This window comes from Tursiops truncatus, chromosome 3, assembly GCF_011762595.2.
Source record: "Tursiops truncatus isolate mTurTru1 chromosome 3, mTurTru1.mat.Y, whole genome shotgun sequence".
NCBI classification, from domain to species: Eukaryota; Metazoa; Chordata; class Mammalia; order Artiodactyla; family Delphinidae; genus Tursiops; species Tursiops truncatus.
Window position 1 is genome coordinate 101,375,167 of NC_047036.1, and position 20,374 is coordinate 101,395,540.

The 20,374-nt window shown below is 35.4% G+C and overlaps 1 protein-coding gene across 7 annotated transcripts in view; it reads right to left on the reverse strand.

Moving 5' to 3' along the window:
* Nucleotides 1–2,819: 2,819 nt before the first annotated feature.
* The window catches only part of CEP120 (centrosomal protein 120), a 79,130-nt gene continuing 61,575 nt past the window's right edge, over nt 2,820–20,374 (reverse strand). For 6 of the 7 annotated variants that reach the window (XM_004318253.4, XM_073802451.1, XM_073802452.1 and 3 more), the window contains 2 exons: nt 8,491–8,636; nt 2,820–4,665 (listed from right to left, as the gene is read on the reverse strand). In XM_004318253.4, coding sequence (XP_004318301.1) covers nt 4,431–4,665; nt 8,491–8,636 — 381 coding nt within the window. In that variant the 3' untranslated portion in view covers nt 2,820–4,430. Of the gene's footprint in view, nt 4,666–8,490; nt 8,637–14,503; nt 16,814–20,374 lie in introns of those variants that run through there. The other variant, XM_073802453.1, reaches the window with a different exon arrangement.

Genomic DNA, 20,374 nt, shown 5'->3' on the forward strand with positions numbered 1-20,374 from the left:
CACAAATATCAAAGACGGATTTGAATTTTCAAGTCATACCATGTTAAAAATTATCCACCCAGACTTTATTCAGCACTCCCACACAAACCATTTCGTCAATTAATAAGACCACCAACCAACAATAAGACTACCTCACAGCAGCAACAAACTACCAGACTACCAAACTAACAGACTACCTCAATCGAAAAGATATTAAGCCTAATTTAGGGAACTAGTAATCCACTGTGAAAAATTCTCACTCAAATTTATGTCCATGTTCTGGACTACCTGCTAAATTAAATAACCAGTACTGTTTTGTGTTGATTTTGTCATTATTCTTTTTTAAAAGGATAATAAGACCTTAATTTTATAATACAGAAGGCATTACAATTCCAAGTTTCAAGGATGCTCCAATTTTACCTTTAGAGGTTGGGATGAAAAAGTAGCCATTAATTTTCACTAATTTCAGAATTTACCAACAAAGGCACTACAAACGTATAATGAAGTATCTGATCCACTCCTACAATCAAGGAATGAAAGGATAGTATCTTTAAAAATGGCTTGCCAGGAGGCTCATGTGCAAAAACCCTTTTAGTATTTAAACACTGGGTAGGCAGATCTGAAGCAAACTTTTTTTTAAATTGTAGTAAAATGTATATAACACAAAATTTTAACAATTTTAAGCATACAATTCAGTGGCGTTACATATATCCACAATGCAACCATTTCCACTATCATCATCCTCAACAGAAACTCTGTACCTATTCAGCAGTAACTCCCCAATTCCTGCACCCCCTCTCCCAGGTAACCTCTATTGTACCTTCTGTCGCAATGCAATTGAAGCATACTTTTAAAAAGCCAAACAGGGCTTCCCTGGTGGCGCAGTGGTTGAGAGTCCGCCTGCCGATGCAGGGTACACGGGTTCGTGCCCCGGTGTGGGAAGATCCCACATGCCGTGGAGAGGCTGGGCCCGTGAGCCATGGCCGCTGAGCCTGCGCGTCCGGAGCCTGTGCTCCGCAACCGGAGAGGCCGCAACAGTGAGAGGCCCGTATACCGCAAAAACAAAAATAAATAAATAAAAGCCAAACAATCCAACAAACAAATCCCTCAGTTTCAACAGAGCCGGGTCAGTGAGGCCAGGAAAGCGCATTCTCCCAGTGCCTCAGTCATTAATTTTTATGTCTATTTTGACTGGCAGACCATACACTATTTTTTCTTCATGAATGCAGCAACTATTGAGTACCTACCTGGGGAAGCCACTATTTTAGTCCTGGCAAATGGCAGAAAGTGAGACAGACCTAACCTCTGTCCTCATGGACCTTCTATTCTAGTTAACCATGCTTCTCCTTATCCCCACTCTAGAAATCACGTGGGAAAGTGTGCAATTTTGACAGGATACCAGTGGCACGACACATGCCCTGTATCGATAATCCATTTCCAGCGTAAGAGGACCGCTCAGAGGTGTTACGGCAGAACATTATCTACCGTTCTCTATTTTAGGTCACTGCTTTACTAGGTAATGGATAAGAACAGCTGAGCTATACTAACTGATTGAAAAATGTTATACCCTTATTTGGGCCTTCTGCATCTGTTTCATTTAATTTAACATCTGATAAAATGCTATATACCATAGAAGCTGGGCATACAAAAATACTTAAGGTTTCCAATTTTAGGATCAAATTTGGAATTTCATTTATATGAAATGTCCAGAATAGGCAAATCCACAGAGACAGAAAGTAGCTAAGTGGCTGTCAAGGGCTGGGGAGAGGGGTAAAGGGGGAATGATTGCTAATGAGTGTGGTGCTTCTTTAGGGGATGGTGAAAACGTTTCAGTATTAGATAGCAATGATGGCTGCACAACCGTGTGAATATACTAAAAATCACGGAAGTGCATACTTTAAAATGGTGAATCCTATGGTATGTGAATTATATCAATAAAAAAGTCAAGTCAGGTATTCAGTCAAGCCAGACACAATGGTAGTGAGAGGCCAAATTTTCAAAGTCCATCCATAGCTACCAGGGGACCCTTTTTATAGACTGTAAGAACCAGGTCAGTCAGTCCATTCTGAGGTGGCTGAGGACAAGCAATATGTACTGGGGCAATCTGAGGACTCAGATTTGGGCTGGGACGTATCTGGACAGAGCAGTAAGTGGATGAGAAAGTCATCTGATCAGACTTGCCTGTTGTAATCTTAAATTGTTCATGCAGTGCCTTAATACATCCTTAAATCATACTCAAAACTTCCACACCTGCTGGAAGCAACAGGATCCCAAGTCTATATAGAAATCACTGGGATATACCTGTAAAGGAACTCTTGCAATTTATACAGACACGGCACCACACATACCGGGAAGACGTAGTAATACACCTTCCGCGCAGTGTGTGCTAGCCTTACACGTGGAACTAGGCTTTCTCCGTGAAAAGGAATCACAAACATTTTAAAGGTAAACTTTGTTTCACATGAAAATACCTGATGAAAGGTCTGCTGTTACATATAGTACTGAGGAAACTTCTTATTCACTCACCTACTCACTTGGTCATTCACTCATCTCTCTACTATGGTCATAACTCAACTCCCAGGCACCGATGATAATTTAGTAAGAGCAATCAGTATAAATACAGTAAATGCCACTTACAAATGAAATGTCTGTTGCTACAGGACCACAAAAAGGTGTTAAAATTTCAGACTCTCCCAATCAATTTTAGAACATATAAAATTATCTATCTGCAATGTAAGCACTTAAAAACCAAAAATACAAAGTAACTTGATACAGGAAGTGCCAAGCACTTGCCCAATCCGTTTAACAAAAAAGTAACAGACTGCTCAGAAACTCAAAGATGCATACAAGTGTCATTTTTATTTGATGAAATACATAGCCAAAAGATTAGAGAAGGCAAACCGCACATCCATTTTAGAAACGTCCTTTTTGTTTCTTTAAATCTGAGGCCCCCTCTAGTGTTTGAAAAGTCACATGCAGCACACAGTGCAACTGAAGGCACAGTCACAATATTTCCCCAAGACCTTCCCAAATAAAAAGAATACTTCTGTTCCATTCATGTGGCACAAAAATCAATGAGAGAAAATATATAGCCATAATTAATACTTCACATTCTTGCTATAATTCACATATTCATTATTCTCTCAGTAATTTCTCTATTTACTCTTGGGTTGTTTTCAGATTAATACTTGTTAACAAGGGGGGAGGAAAAAAACATATAAAGCATGTAGGGACTTTAATTTCCCAAACAAGAAATACACCACCTTGAAAACAACAGAAAATTTAGTGTCACCAAATAGCCTATTCTGTTTTTGTGGAAGTTATCAGGAAATATTTCTTAAAGTATATACTTAAAATTTATTATATTTGGAAGAAATTTTAAACTACATATATTTCAAAGCTCACCTAATCTGTGAATTTGCTAATCAAACCTTTTCAGTACCCTGTAAAAGGAAGTGGAAAGTGTTGCTTTGAGGGCAAATGTTGGCTCTGAAGAATACGATGTAAAGGAATTCTTAAAAATTTATACTGACATGGCACTACATAAATCCAATGGCTTAATCTCATGTTCTTTTGTAAAAGACTGATTAAATTCAGGGGGAGTCAAAAATAGTAGGTTTTCACTCTACTTTCTTAGCTAAAGCGTTTATGCATGTTTCCATGTTTTATTACAGAGGGTTTACATTAACAACTAGTATTACTATTACTGCAAAATGAATTCTCTATTTTTAACAAAAGAAAACAATGCAATCTTGAGCAGGAGACTGACAGAGAAAACTTACTAAGCTATTACTTCATATTCTTAAAAGTTAAGAGTATACTAAAAAAATTGAAAATTCAATAGCTGTTGAAACAAGTTTAATCTGTATTAACTTTATTTAAATAAATGACTAATTTGTCACTCAATAGATCACAAATGGCTTCTCTGCACTGATCCTGCTTTCTGTTTTCGAACGTGTCACCTGCAAATGTTACAAGTTAAAAAAGACAGCTCATCTAAAATGAATTAAATAAAACTAGTTGCATTTACAAGTGGTCTCAACTTTTAAGATACCTCTATTCAAATGAACAGGACAGCGTTTTTAAAGTGCAACATGTACTCTTTTGGCTCAACATAAAAAATTATGTAACTGGAAATTACTACAGTCATTTCTCTGAGAACAAATTTAGTGAAAAGCTGTTTTGAAAGTTAGCCATGAAATTATAAATTATGAGAAACACTGAAAAGTCATTAAAAATGAGAATATAAAACGCAATTACAAATAAACCAGAGTGGGAGAGGTAGCATAAAGTAAATAAAATCGAATAAATACTATACAATAACATACAAAATTTTGCTTATAAAAAACTGAAAATTGCATTGTAAAACATCCATTTTCCCTTCTTTTGAGGGCTTTACTATTAAATTAAAATTTAGACCTGGAGTCTCTGTGAAGATTTTCCAAATGTTATTAATTACTGGCATTGTTTTTTGCCAAAATCTCTCCGATCTGTCGGTCAAGTTCACTTATTATTCGATCCTCATGATTATACACACCCGTCCTCATCAAAGTATCCCTTTCTTCTATGAGGCGAGTCAAATAATCATCCAAACCTTCTTCCAATGCACTGCCATGTGGGCCATCCATTTTTCCACTCGCAATCTCTCTGGAATCCTGGTACTGTTTTTGTTCTTGTTGCCTTAACCTGAGAAGTCAAGAACGCATGCCACTCTAGCAAGCAACAAACACTCTTGGTTTTCGGTTAACAACACCACTTAAAAACAAAATGATTTAGTGGTAAAATACATTTTTTAGTAATATTTTCAGGAAGAAAACAAAAACCACTTGGTTGGGCAGAGTTAGGGCACTTATAAAAGACAGTTTTAAAAACAATACTTGTTTTTCTAATTATATAATACATGAAAACTGTAGAAATTTGGGGAATGTGTAGAAAAGAAAATCATCACAATCTTATTAACCAGAGATAACCAATCTGAGTAATAATTTTCTGTATTCTCAATTTAAAAATGCATGTATTTTAAACACAGTATTGCTAACTTTTTAGAAAACTATATAGGCAATTCTGTACATTATATGTATCACTTATTACTATAATGAATATCTTCCTGTATCATTATTATTGATCTTTAGGTTGTTATTAAACTTTTGTTATGTTTTTTGAACATAAAATTTTCTTCTAAATTCACCCCACAAATATTTACTCTTACTAAAAAGTGCTAGGTTTGGGGGATACTGCAGTTGAATCAAGAAGAAAAGTTCCCGTTATTATGGAGCTTATATTACTAAGTATTCATAGAAAGTGATATTCTATAGATGTGAATGCCTGGTTCAAAGGGCATGTACATTTTAAGAGACTGTATGGATAGCTTCAAGTTATATGCATGATGATCTTATCTAAGAGATGAAGAAAGGGGAGCAGGTGCCAGCCTGGGATTTGGGTCTTTACAATGGAATATCATCAATCACTTTACCTTGAAAATGGGAAGTATACTTGGCATTACTATCACTTAGTAAGTATACTAAGTTTGGACACAGAGTAGGTTTTAATTTAATTTGGAATCTACAACTAAGACATAACTTTATACTCTATGTAACTGGCTACGAAAATATTTAATTTGCAACTACTCCTAACCTTTGTCTTTATAAATAAGATAAAAAAGCAATTGAATCTAAGGCCCTGCTTCTAGATGGTCTTCATGGTAAGTAAGCCAATGAGAACCAAATCCACTTCTCAAATTACACATGGCGTTTGGGGGGAGAGGGAGGAAGAGCCTGGGAGGAGAGTGTCCTGCCCCGACAGACAAGGAGCACTGGGAGTGTACAGTCTTGTTTGTTCATATACCTCTCTGAAACCTGAACTGACTCCTAAGATCCCTCACAAAAGAACAAGAAACTGAGGTATACAGTCCAAAAAGGACACCAAATACCTCTCTCTGTTCTAAGAAAAAAACCCTAAATAGTGAGGGCCCTGTGCTTTGAGACTGGGGTGGAAATCAAGTGATTAATGGGACACTAGTAAAACTGAGCAACACATGGGGATGAGTAAGAGAAGATTTCTGAATAGCTGTTTCCCCTACTCTAACTCTTACAACAGCTCTCTTGGAGGAAGAGGTCCTCTTGGGAGATTAATGACACACAGTGCCAGACTATGTACCAGGAAGTTCAACCATTTCCCTGTTCATTTGTTTATGCATGAAGGACAAATGAAATTTTTACACAACTGAGAGATTATCCCTATCAAGTCTTTACTAAAATGCAATCAACATTCATGATCACACCCGGATTTTAGAACCCGTGGCTGAAGAAGTCCATAAAGTTATCAAAGGAAACTTTACTTCCCTGACGAACACTATGTATGGACTCCACTCACCCAGCTTCGTGTCACTAGGAACTTACTGCTTTTAGAACTGCTGTTAGAAAGTTCCTTCTTATATTGAACTCAGTATGCGCCTTTATACTCTCCAATAACTGGCTATGATTCTGTTCAAGAGGAAATCCTACTGAATTATTTTTAACATGGTAGCCCTCCAGATATCTGAAGAGAACTTTCTAATACTTTGCCCAAGACTTCTCTACAAATTAATATCCTTCACTCTCCTAACCACTTTTTGGTCACATTCCTTTGGCAGCTCTCTAGGTAGCTGATTTCCCTTAAAGTCTGTTGCACACTGGTAAGAACAACCCAGAGGTGGTTTTACCACAGTGTGTATTGAACACTCCTTCTATGAATGTCCCTAACTGCACTGGCTCTTTGGCAGCCAAGTCACATTGTTAGTAGTAGTCACTTAAACCCTCCTAGGCTTCCTCACATCAACTGTTTTATTATGTCTTGCCCATCACTTGAGAGATTTTTCTTATAATTTATACAGAGAACTCTGCTTTTGTTTCTAATGTATTTAATCTTGTTGGTTTCAGTTCTCCCTAAATCTTAACTGATTAAGACATTAATAATAAGTTTTAATTTTATATGACTTATCGGCAAATAGCTATCTTTGTTTAAACCACCAAAACAGTGCTCAGCAAACAGTAGGTGCTTAATATGTATTTGCTAAACTAAAACAAATTGCTATATATAATACAAAATTTTGCAAGGCAAAGGACATGTTAAAATTAATTTGTAACATCTTCCAAACCTATGACATAGTAGATACCAAATAAATATTTGCTGAACAAAAAGAGAATAATAGTGTGAATTGAGCCCTGTAGCATGCATTATAGACCTTGACCTTTTCCAACTGATATTTATACATTAATATTCTAAATGCAGTGGTGTAATTCAGCTCCAAACCCACCTAATATAGTGACTGAATTTTCCCCATTTATATAGGGATATATCATGGGATATTCTGTCAAATGTATGTCCTATGTACACATTGTGTCCTCCCAAAATTCATATGTTTAAAGCCCCAGCCCAAAATGTGATGGTATTTGGAGATGGAACCTTTGGGAGATGATTAGGTTTAGATGAGATCATGAGCAGGGGTGTCATGATGAGATTTATGCACTTATTAGAAGAGACACAGTAGAGCTTGTGAGGACACAGAGGTAAGGCAGCTGTCTAACAAGTCAGGAAGAGAGTCCTCACCAGAAACTAACCATGCTGGCACTTTGATCTTGAACTTTTAGCCTCCAGGACTGTGAGAAAATAAATTTCTGTTGTTTAAGTCACCCAATCTATGGTATTTTGTTATGCCAGCCTGAGCTAAGACAGTATGCTTCGCTGCAACAAAAATACTAGTCTCTTGCTAAACTAAGTTAGAAAGTCTTCCTGTACACTCCCCTTAAAAAGACAGTAATTTGTTCTAATACTGCTTCCTAATGATTACTTTTCTAACATCAAATACTTGAAATTGTAACTAAGATGAACACGACACTATAGAGAAGCCCACTGTTGCAGAGTAGTTAAAAATATAACCTCTGGAATCAGATATGAACTCTGGCTCCCCGATCTACTAGCTGTGTGACCTTGGAAAGGGTACTTAAATCTCTTTAATCCTTGGTTTCTTCATCTCGAAATGGGGATAATATCTTCCTCAAAAAGTTGCTTCGAGGATTAAAAAAAGTGGAGATAGGCATATAAGGCATTTAAAATAGCTGCTGACACACACGGCAATAATTAAGAGCTATATTCTGTATTACTTACATTAAGAATATAACAATATTTGAAATTTATTTTACTTTATGTAATTAAAAATTCAGTATAATCAATTACCTTGAAATAGTAGCAATAATCCTAAAATAGTCACACAGGAATAAAATTTAAAGTACTAATGCTATGAGTGGAAACAAAAAAGCTAAATACGGCTACGTTCATGGCAAAAAAATGTTAAGAGTAATGGTCTTTGGCGAAGATTTTCTATTGTATAATTCAGCTACATTTTATATATGATGTACCTTATTCTTGAAAGACCTGATGTTGTACTTTCCCTAGACCAATGACTAAATAAAAAGTTGTCCTATTTGAACTTTAGTTTTTGTATGAAAAAAAGTAATTTCTTAGTTATTATACCTGTTCAGTTCATTTCTTATATCCAACAATTCTTGTCTCTCGGTGTTTACTGTATCTTTTTCCTCAGCAGCCAAGTAACGTAGTCTCATCTGTTCCAACTCTTCTTGCTGTTTTTTAAGACGAGCCATTTGACTTTCTTGCTCCCGCTTGAAAGAAACAAGGCAGATCTCTAATGTTAGGAATAAATATATTTTTGACTTTGACTTATGATTATAATCCTCCTTGACAGCACCCATGATAGAGCCACACACTGCAGATTCTATTATCTAGAAAGCCCAGGTTCTCTTTACAAACTTTTCTGTGATCTCCCTTCTTGTTATAAGCCATAACCACTCACGGCCCAATCAGTGATTGAGGTTAGCTAAATATCGTAAGATCTAATAGTAGTTAGAGGCAAGAAAGAGTCTGCTATCAACACAATGAGTTGCCACAGGACCAATGGTAAGAGAAGTATTTAAGAAATGGTTAATTATACAAAATCATCTAAGAAATTACAATTATATAAAGGAATGGTAAATTATACAAATTAATTATACAAAATACAAATTATACAAAGAGGTACTAAGGTTCAATAACTGTCCCTGTACTAGTAACTCCACTCCTACCTCAAGAAATAATATGCCTTTCCACTCTTTTCTCAAGGCTTACATAGAAATCTATGCACATGATAAAATTTCTTTTATATAAATGTGTGACATTCCACACAATGTATATTCCATGATTTAGTCAACCACTCTCTCAATAACAGACATTTTGGAATGCTGCAGTAAGACATCCTGTCATCTAACAAAGTTAGCTCATGAATCTTTCTATATATTTCCTTAGGGATCAGAAGTGCTTTTCTTTCTTTAGGACAGAACCCCTAAATGGGAAAGCTTAGATCAATAGGTAATATCATCTTTTTTAAAAAAGAAGCGTTTACTGAATAATAACAAAACTACCAAATCATAAAGGTGCACTTTGGTCAAATTTTACAAAGTGAACTACTCACATAACCACCATCCAGAACAAGAAACAGGAGATTATCATAACCCCAGAAGCCCCTCTGTGCTCCCGCCCAAGTCACTGACCACTCATCCTTCACCAAAGATAGGACTAATTTCTAACACCATGAGTAAGTTTTCACTGCTTTGAACTTTGTGTACGTGGAACTGTACAATGTAAGTTTATGTCTGGCTTCTTTCGCTAAACATTTTTTCAGATCCGTTCGTATTATGTGTAGTTGATGATTCACAGTACTACTTAGCATTCTATTGGATGAATATACAGTCTTTTCATTCCACTGCCGAGGGATATTTGCATTAAGTTTCCAGTTTTGTATTTTAAAGCTGATGTGAACATTATCGTACATTCATGGACTTTTGTATGCATTTCTACTGTGTATATACGTGCGATTCAAAGTGCTGGGTCATTGGGTTTAAGAATTTCAATATTAGTAAATATCGTCTGTTTTTAAAGTAGTAGTACTAATTTACACTCCCATGTAAGCATTCCAGTGCTCTATACTCTTGCCAAAACTGGGTAATGTCAGTTTTTTCTTTTTTTTTTTTTCTCATTTAAACCATTCTGATAACTTATGCAGTGGTATCTCATGATTTTATTTTGCATTTTTTCAAATACTAATGAGGTTGAATGTGTTTTAATATTTTTAATGGCATTCTTATTCTGTAAAATTCCTGTTCAACCATTTGGCCTTTTGCTCTACTTGGCCGTCCATCCTTCCTTATTGATATGTGTGTGGTTCTTTACATATACTGGATAAATCCTTTGTCAATTATTTAAATTGTAAATATTTTCCACTAGTCTTTGTCTTGCCTTTTACTTTAATGGTGTTGTTTATTTAATTCTAATATGGTCTAAATTTATCTGTCTTTTTGTCTGCCTCAGTTTTTAAATTTTTATTTATTTACTTGGTTGTATGGGGTCTTAGTTGCGGCATGCATGTGGGATCTAGTTTCCTGACCAGGGATCAAACCCAGGCTCCCTGCATTGGTAGCGTGGGGTCTTATCCACTGTGCCACCAGGGAAGTCCCTATGTGCCTGTTTTGAAGACATTACTTTACATTACCCTCTTGAAGCTTCACTTATCAAAAACTCATATGCAATTGGTTTTGTGTATGGTGAGATCAAGTTTCTTCTTCTCCGCATATAGAGCTCCAATTGACTTAGCAACATTTACTGGAAAACAACTTTTTCCCCCAGTGCTTGGCACTGTCACCTGTTATACATCACCTCTGTCCTTTTATATATGAGTTGTTTCTGGACTCTCTATCCTTCCAGTAAACTTCACTGTCTTAATTACTGTAACTTTGGTAACAATAACTCTGGATATTTGATAGTATGTCTTCTGTCTTCAAAATTCTTAGTTATTCTTGACTTGTGTATTTTCATATAAATATCAATTTCTAGGGTTGAAAAAAAAGGCCTGCTGGAACTGCTTATGATTATGCTGAATCTACAAATCAATTTGGCCAAAACCATTATCTTTACAATATTAATTCTTCAAACAGTGAACATAGTTTACCTCTCCAATTATTCAGGTCTTCTTTAATTTTGTCTAACAATATTTTATACTTCTCTATATACTGAGTAGCATCTTTCTTGGAATGTGCACCTAGGAGTTTCAAGTTTTTAAATGCTACTGCAAATGGCAGAGTTTAAAAATTTCTGTTCTCTGTCTCTGGTATAGAGAATTAAAATTGATATTTACATACTCATTTTGCTTCCAGCAAGCTTGCTAAACTCACTTATTAATTCTAATAGTTCATCTGTAGATACTTTCTGGTTTACTATGTACATAACAACTGTCATCTGCAAATGACAACAGTTTTACTTTTTCCTTTCCAGATGACAGACCCTTTCGGCCTGTTACACTGGATAGAACCTCTAGTACAATATTAAGAAATGATAATAGAGGGCATTTTTCTCTCATTCCTGATCTCAGAGGAAAACCTTTAAGAAATATTTTTTGGTAGGTTTTATTAGATTAAGAAATTTCCCCTACATTCTTAGTTTGCTAAGAATTGTTACTATGAATGGGTACTAACTTTTTCTGCATTTTTGATAGGAGCATTTGATTTCTTCTCCTTTATTTTTTTTTCTTTTATAAATTTATTTATTTTTGGCCGCATTGGGTCTTTGTTGTTGGGTCTTCGTTGCTGCGTGTGGGCTTCCTCTAGTTGTGGTGAGTGGGCTTCTCATTGCAGTAGCTTCTCCGAGTTTCGTAGCTCGGGCTCTAGGCGCACGGGCTTCGGTAGTTGCGGCACGTGGGCTCAGTAGTTGTGGCTCACGGGCTCTAGAGTGCAGGCTCAGTAGTTGTGGCACATGGGCTTAGTTGCTCTGTGGCATGTGGGATCTTCCCGGACCAGGGCTTGAACCCATGTTCCCTGCATTGGCAGGCGGATTCTTAACCACTGCGCCACCAGGGAAGTCCTCCTTTATTTTTTAAGGGGGTAAATAGTAAACTTCCCCTTTGTTTAATAAATAAACTTAGTTGTGATGCTTACAAGTTTTATATCTATGTTCATGAGATTGGCCAATTAATTTTCTTATAATGTCCTTCTCAGATTTTAGGATCAAGATAATGCTGGTCTCATTTTTTTAAAAAGTGAGAAGTATTCTCTCTTCATAGTTTCTGAAACAGTTTGTGTAAGATTAGTGTTAGTTCTTTCTAAAATGTTTACTAAAATTGAAACGTGAAGCCACTTAGGTCTGGAGCCTTCTTTTGGTGAAGGTTTTTCATTACATATTAAATTTCTCTAATAGCTACATGACTAATTCTATTATCTGTTTCTTTTTGTATTGGTTTTGTGAGTTCTGTCTCTCATATTCACATAAAAGTTTCATACCATTCTCTTATCTCCTTAAATGTCTGTGGATCTGTAGCCCTGTCCCATTTTTTTTAAACGTTGATATTGGGAGTTACTGCCTATTGTTTTGGTCCTTGAACATTCTTTGCCAACTTTGTTGATTTTGCTGTACATTTTCCCCATATTTCATCAATTTTTACTCATTTTGATTATTTCCTTCCTCCTAATTTCCTATTTGCTTACTGACTGTTTGAAAGAGATATTTAGAGAATAGATTTCATGCTTTTCTTATTGATATTTTTCAAGTGAACCCGAGGCTATAAATCTCCTTAAGCACAATCGTCATTAAAGCTCATGTCTTTACATGTTTTAAATATTTGGTTCAAGACATTTTCTAATTTCATTTGTGGTCTCCAATTTAGCCATGGGTTATAAGAAGTGTACTATTTCAATCATGGGGGATACTTATTATCTTTTTATTACTAATTTCTAGCTTAATCTCACTGTGCTCAGAGAACATATTCTGAATTACAATCCTCTGAAATTTGTTTAGAATTGCTGTTCGATTCAGCATATGAGCAATTTAGCTAAATGTTCCAGTGCACTAGAAAATGATGTGTATCCTGGGACTTGTTTATTTATTTATTTATTTTTTAAAGGGCTTTAAATGCTTGGCTATCTATTTATTTATGGCTGTGTTGGGTCTTCATTTCTGTGTGAGGGCTTTCTCTAGTTGTGGCAAGTGGGGGCCACTCTTCATCGTGGTGCACGGGCCTCTCACTATCGTGGCCTCTGTTGTTGCAGAGCGCAAGCTCAGTAGTTGTGGCTCACGGGCCTAGTTGCTCTGCAGTATGTGGGATCCTCCCAGACCAGAGCTCGAACCCGTGTCCCCTGCATTAGCAGGCAGATTCTCAACCAATGCACCACCAGGGAAGCCCCCTGGGACTTTTTTGATGAAATATTCTACATATAACAATGGTTAGGTCATCTAAATCTTCTAAATCTTATTATCCATTGTTGGTTTGCTCTATCAGTTCCCAGGAGAGTTACGGTAAAATCTACCATTATTATGCGTTTGTCCATTTCTCCTTTTAGTTCTATTAATTTTTGCTTTATATAAATTTGTGGCTGTTACCAGGAACACTCAATGTAGAACTGTTGTCAACTTCTAGGTGACTGACCCTTTTATGATTATGAAAACTCTCTTAATCTACAGTAATGCCTCTTGCCCTAGAGTCTAAGCTCTGTGGGTTAATATTAATGTAACATACAATTTCCCCTCTTTTTAAATTCAACCATTTTGTACTTATAGTTAAAGCGTCCTTATATTTAAGTCACATACTGTTGTTTTTTTAATTCAGGTTTTAGTTGAATATGTCTTTAATAATGGTATTCAGTCCATTTATATTTAAAGAAATGGGTGATATATATGGGTTTAAATCTTTACATATTACTATTTTCTACTTCTTCCATCTATTTTATGTTCTGCTTCTCTCCTTTTGTCTTTTTTTAGATTTACCTAATATTTTATGTCATTCTATTTTTCCCTTCTATCAGCTTATTTTTACTCTTCTTTTACATAGAAATTAGGACCTTTACAACTTCACAGAAAATGCAACATACTTTAAACATTTTAACTCTATTTATCCCTTCATATCTTTTGTATTATTTGCCATGAATTTTAATTCTCTATATTTTAAATCCAACAAATACTGTGATTATTGTTTTCTCCCAATTTTTGTTAGTCTGAAAGTCTTACGTCGCTTTCAATAATGAAGTACATTTTCACTGGCTACTCAATTTAGGTGGGCCATTACTTCTTTTCAGTACTTTAAGGATGTTATTCCACTATGAATTCCTTTACTACCGTTGAAAGTTCATCTGTCAATCTCATTGTTGCTCCTGTGAAGGAAACGTTTCCCTCTTCATCCATGGCTTTAAATATTTTCTTTGCTTTGGGGCTATTTTTTTAAATTAATTTTTATTGGACTACAGTTGATTTACAATGTTGTGTTAGTTTCTGCTCTACAGCAAAGTGAATCAGTTATACATATAAATATATCCACTCTTTTTTAGATTCTTTTTCCATATAGGTCATTACAGAGTATTGAGTAGACTTCCCTGTTCTATACAGTAGGTTCTTATTTGTTAACTATTTTATATATAGTAGTGTGTATATGTCAATCCCAAACTTCTAACTTACCCCTCCTTCCCCCTTTCCCCCTGGTAACCATATGTTTGTTTTCTATAACTGTGACTCTATTTCTGTTTTGTAAATAAGTTCATTTGTACCATTTTTTTAGATTCCACATATAAGTGATATCATATGATCTTTTTCTTTCTCTGACTTACTTCACTCAGTATGACAATCTCTAGGTCCATTCATGTTGCTGTAAATGGCATTATTTCATTCTTTCTTATGGCTGAGTAATACTCCATTGTACATACGTACCACATCTTCTTCTTTATCCTTTCCTCTGTCAATGGACATTTAGGTTGCTTCCATGCCTTGGCTATTGTAAATAGTGCTGCAATGAACACTCGGTGCACGTATCTTTTCGAATTATGGTTTTCTCCAGATACATGCCCAAGAGTGGAATTGCTGGATCACATGGTAGCTGTTTTTTAAGTAACCTCCATACTGTTTTCCATAGTGGTTATACCAATTTACATTGCAACCAACAGTGTAGGAGGGTTCCCTTTTCTCTACACCCTCTCCAGCATTTATTGTTTGTAGACCTTTTTATGATGGCCATTCTGACCAGTGTGAGGTGATACCTCATTGTAGTTTTGACTTGCATTTCTCTAATAACTAGTGATGTTGAGCCTCTTTTCATGTACTTTTTGGCCATGTGTATGTCTTCCTTGGAGAACTGTCTATTCAGATCTTCTGCCCATTTTTTGATTGGGTTGTTTGGTTTTTTCATATTGAGCTGCATGAGCTGTTTGTGTATCTTGGAGATTAATCCCTTGTCAGTAGCTTCATTTGCAAATATTTTCTCCCATTCTGTGGGTTGTCTTTTCCTTTATGGTTTCCTTTGCTGTGCAAAAGCTTTTAAGCTTGATTAGGTCCCCTTTGTTTATTTTTGTTTTCATTTTCATTACTCTAGGTGGTGGATCTGAAAAGATATTGCTGTGAGTTATGTCAGAGTTTCTGCCTATGTTTTCCTCTAAGAGTTTTATAGTGTCTGGTCTTACATTTAGGTGTTTAATCCATTTTGAGTTTATTTTTGTGTATGGTGTTAGAGAATGTTCTAATTTCATTCTTTTACATGCAGCTGCCCAGTTTTCCCAGCACCACTTATTGAAGTGGCTGTCTTTTCTCCACTGCATATTCTTGCCTCCTTTGTCATAGATTAGGTGACCATGGGTGCATGGGTTTATCTCTGGACTTTCTATCCTGTTCCATTGATCTATATTTCTGTCTTTGTGCCAGTACCATACCGTTTTGATGACTGTAGCTTTGTAGTATAGCCTGAAGTCAGGGAATCTGATTCCCCCAGCTCCATTTTTGTCTCTCAAGATTGCTTGGGCTATTTGGGGTCTTTTGTGTTTCCACAGAAATTGTAAATTTTTTTGTTCTAATTCGGTGAAAAATGCTATTGGTAATTTGATAGGGGTTGCACTGAATCTGTAGATTGCCTTGGGTAGTCATTTGGACAATACTGATTCTTCTAAACCAAGAACGTGGTATATCTTTCCATCTCTTTGTGTCATCTTTGATTTCTTTCATCCGTATCTTATAGTTTTCTGAGTACAGGTCTTTTGCCTCCTTAGGTAGGTTTATTCCTGGCTATTTTATTCTTTTTGATGTGATGGTAAATGGGATTGTTTCCTTAATTTCCCTTCTGATCTTTCATTGTTAGTGTATAGGAATGCAAGAGATTTCTGTGTATTAATTTTGTATCCTGCAACTTTACCAAATGCATTAACGAGCTCTAGTAGTTTGACTATTTTAAATTATTTACAAAAGAGACCCAGCAGAGTTCTCTAGCTCTTCTATTATGTGAAGACAGTGGAAAGATGGCCATTTATGAATGGGGAAGTGGGCCCTCTCGACACAGGACTTGACCATGTGTACACTTTGATCTCAGACTTCCAGCCTTCAGAAATGTGAGAAACAAATTTCTGTTGTTTATAAGCCATCTAGTCTGTGCTATTTGGTTACAGCAGCCCAAACAGACTAACACAGGGGTCTGTGGCTACACAAAAAGTAGTCAGTCTCACATACCCTATCCTGTATGTCACTTATGTTCTTTGTTGTATTTTCCATCCTTTCTTCTGTTCCAGTTTGGACACTTTTTATTGGTTTATCTTCAGTTCACATATCCTTGGTTCTGCTGTTAATTCAGCTATTGAATCTTACAATTCATTTGTGATACTTTTCAGTTCCAGAATGTCTATATGATTGAAAAGGTTCCACTTCTCTAATACATTTCTCCATCATATCACCTATTTTCTAGTAGTTATCTCTAACTTTGTGTCTGGTGATTCCAAAATCTGTTGATTTATTTCTGTTGAGCAAAGACAATAAGACATTCCACATGCAAGTCTAATAAACAAATGAAAAGATGCTCAAAGTCAGTAATCAGGGAAATGAAAATTTAAGCCACAGAATGGTATGATTTCAGACCCACCAAACTGGAAAAAATTAATACATCTGATAACAGCCAAGTGTTAGACATGGTGTGAAGAATAACAATTATACACCATTCTTCGGAACTGCAGATTTGTACAACCACTTTGGAAAGTAATTTCACAACATTTAGTGAAGCAGAAGAAATGAGTGAACCCTATGACCAGAAGTTCTACTTTTAGATTTAAACACTAGAGAAAAATTTTAATGTATAAAATATTTCACTGTTGTCTTATTATGAGAAACCTTAGAATATTCATATGTTTAAGTTTTATAAAGCAATAAAATAAACTTTAGCTACTGCATCAAAATAGCTAAATTTTGAATCACACAAGGTAGTCACAGAAGAATGATTCAAACAGAATATTTCCATGTATATAAAGTTTAAAAACATACAAAAGTAAACTGTTGTTTACTGATATTTTTAATACCTTATACGCTTATAAAGAAAAGCAAAGGAATAATAAATACCAAATTCAGCTAAGTAGTTACCTGTGGAGAGGATGCAGGTTAGAAAAGGCACAAGGAGCACTGATAATGCTGTTTCTTACACTAGAAGGTGGGGGTTGAAGTGCAGAAGAATCTTCTTTCTTCCCCCTCTTTGGAATGTATGATATATTTCATTTAAAGAGTAATTATTAAAAAATAAAGAAAGGAAAAGAAATCCAGACAAGGATACACCAAGTTGTTATCTCTGGCTGAGGAGGTGATAAGGTTACCAGTGACTATTATTTTTCTATGTCATGATGCTGCAAAATTTGGATTTCTTTTACACTAAGCAAATATAATTGCAAACAGGAAAAAAATGGTCAATTATTTAATTTTAGGTTATTTTGTAAAACTGTATGAAACTTGAAACATTTTAATCCTTAAACATAAGAAAAGCCTTTAAATGCCTTGAATTTTTAGTCAAGTATATATCATTAATAATAATCACACATGCACACACAAAAATTAGAGGTTAGAGGAAGAAATCCTCTCTGCTGCCAGGTGCTCTGGGTTAAAGGCTCCTCAATCAAGTGAGTATAATCTTTATTTTGCCTTGGCTGCCTATAAATCCAGAGAGGAGATGTAAACATGCATACACTAGACTAAACAGCGGCTAAAACGTGGCCACTACTTACTCTCCCACTCACACATACCATGTAAGTCTGTGGGAAAAAACTTACAGCTAAACTAAGGAGCTCAAGTCAAGTTTTCTGAAAATAACCCAGAGCTGACAAGTCAGTAGGAGGGCCTGGATGGTTTCAAGACACAGTTTTTAACCAAGACTTGGACCTCCAACTGTTTTCTTAAACAAAGATTTACATCCCATCCTTGGCTAAATTACTTGTAAATTAATCAAATTAATTACTCTGAGTGGATAAGCAGGAGGCTGGACAAGATAGTGCTGATGTCAGCCAATGAAGTCTGTGTTGTTTTAACTAAATATATCAGCTTAGTTTTAAACAGATCTACTGTGCACAAATATGGTAAGGGACTCACATCCTACCCAAAATCTTAGTTCTGTTTCCTGTCCTGTGAACAAACATACCTAGTTTTAATGTATCAGACATGATAAAAATGTTAAATTTCTCAGAACAACAAATTCATACCTTTTAACAATGATTCATTTATTTTTAAAAAGTAGTGGCTGTTATTCTTCCTCCATAACTATATTCTAATGTGTCAAGAAATGTTTTAAAATAAATATGCTACTTAGAACACAGTAAAGTAACAATCTTAAGTTGGAGATGGGAAAAAAAGAATCTAAATTACCCCTTAAATGTCTAACAACCAGAACTCTTTAAAGTCAGTGTTATACATCATACCAAAGATAGCAAATCCAGACTGTATGGATATCGTTTCCTTGTCTTCTAAGTTAGGACCCATTTTACGTTACACTTATTTATATTTTACAGCTGTCGCCTACCCAGTTACCCAAGAACAAAAAAGTTTACAACATGGAAACAGGGTTTTATGCTTTTGAATCAGAAGAAAAGATTTTTTTCCAAATAATTGGAAGATTATGATTTTTTAAATTCACAAATTGACTATACTGGGTCACCTTTGAGTAATGGAAATCTCTGTTTAAACATTCTTTTGGCAACAGGCACGGAGCATTAGGTCTTATTTCCAAGCTTTACCAGCTGGGTTTTGTCATTAACATTTATTAACAATCTAAGATATGGCTTTCGCCGTCTAATCCGTACTACACAAATGTTTTGTATGGCCCTCCAGAGGATTTTGCTGTGACAAATTACTGGCAGAGATTATAGCCCCGTGGCTATTCACCAGAGGCAATGTAAAATTAACATGGTACTAATCCAATTTAAACAAGAAGTTGCACAAACAATCCTCTGAACAAAAGCAGATAGAGGATTCCAATTTTATATTCAAATACAATGTGTTTTTAATAAAAAGCTTTAGAAAAAAAATTGAAGTAACTTTCACACATATAAATTGTGCCTATTTGATGAAGGTATTAATTTTAATCTTCCAAAAACAGTGGCAGAACACAATTCACTATGGTAATCGCAAGGTCTATTAAATTTCTTCTTAAAGTGTTGCATCTCAAATGTGGTCTGTAGAACATCAGTGATTCCTAGTGACCTTGAAATATGTTTACAGTGTTGTTTCTAAAGCAGAAAGTCTGTGGGATAAGGAATAGAAGTGGTCTGCAATGAAGGTTACTGTACTGAAAGAATGAGACTATTTTCTTTCATGAAGTAGAAGTCTGGAGTTGAACCAGGAATTTAACACCATGTTTTCTTTTCTTCTTAATTCACTTACAGTAACTTAAGAGAAAAGAGGCATCTGAACTTTTGTGATATCCTCTGTTATTAGGCACAAATAGTTAAAATTACTTTGCCAATGCTTTTTAGGCAAGAAGATAGAAAACACTTAGGAAAAAAGGGTAAACAGAAAACAATGAATTAAAGGAAAAATCCAGAAGATAGCAAAAGTGTATGAGAATGCATATGTTAGGAAGGAGGGGTGCTTGGGTGGGAGCCTTTTAAACTGAACGTTTTTTTAAGAGTCTCAGTCCATGAACTGGGGGGTTTTTGTTCAGATTATTTTCTTACATTTGAAAAACCACCTCAAACAGTGAAAACAATGTCGTCTGTCAACATACACATATTAACATAACTTAAAAATCAATTTACTCAAAGTAATAAATTTTTGCATGGATATTTCTTAAGAAACATAACAATTATAATGAAATTATGCTCTGATAATTAATCACTCATTTCTCCAGAAGAAATGCCCTATCAACAGCTCACAGGCTTCCATCTTTTCATTACTAACTTTGGCAATGCCTTGTAATTAATTACGATTGCATTAGCTCTTATCCTTCATAAGTCGCATAAATTTCTTCAGTGGTAGGCAGTCTGCCACTTCCTCCCAATCTACTCTCCATTTTAAAACTTGAAATGAGGGGCTTCTCTGGTGGCGCAGT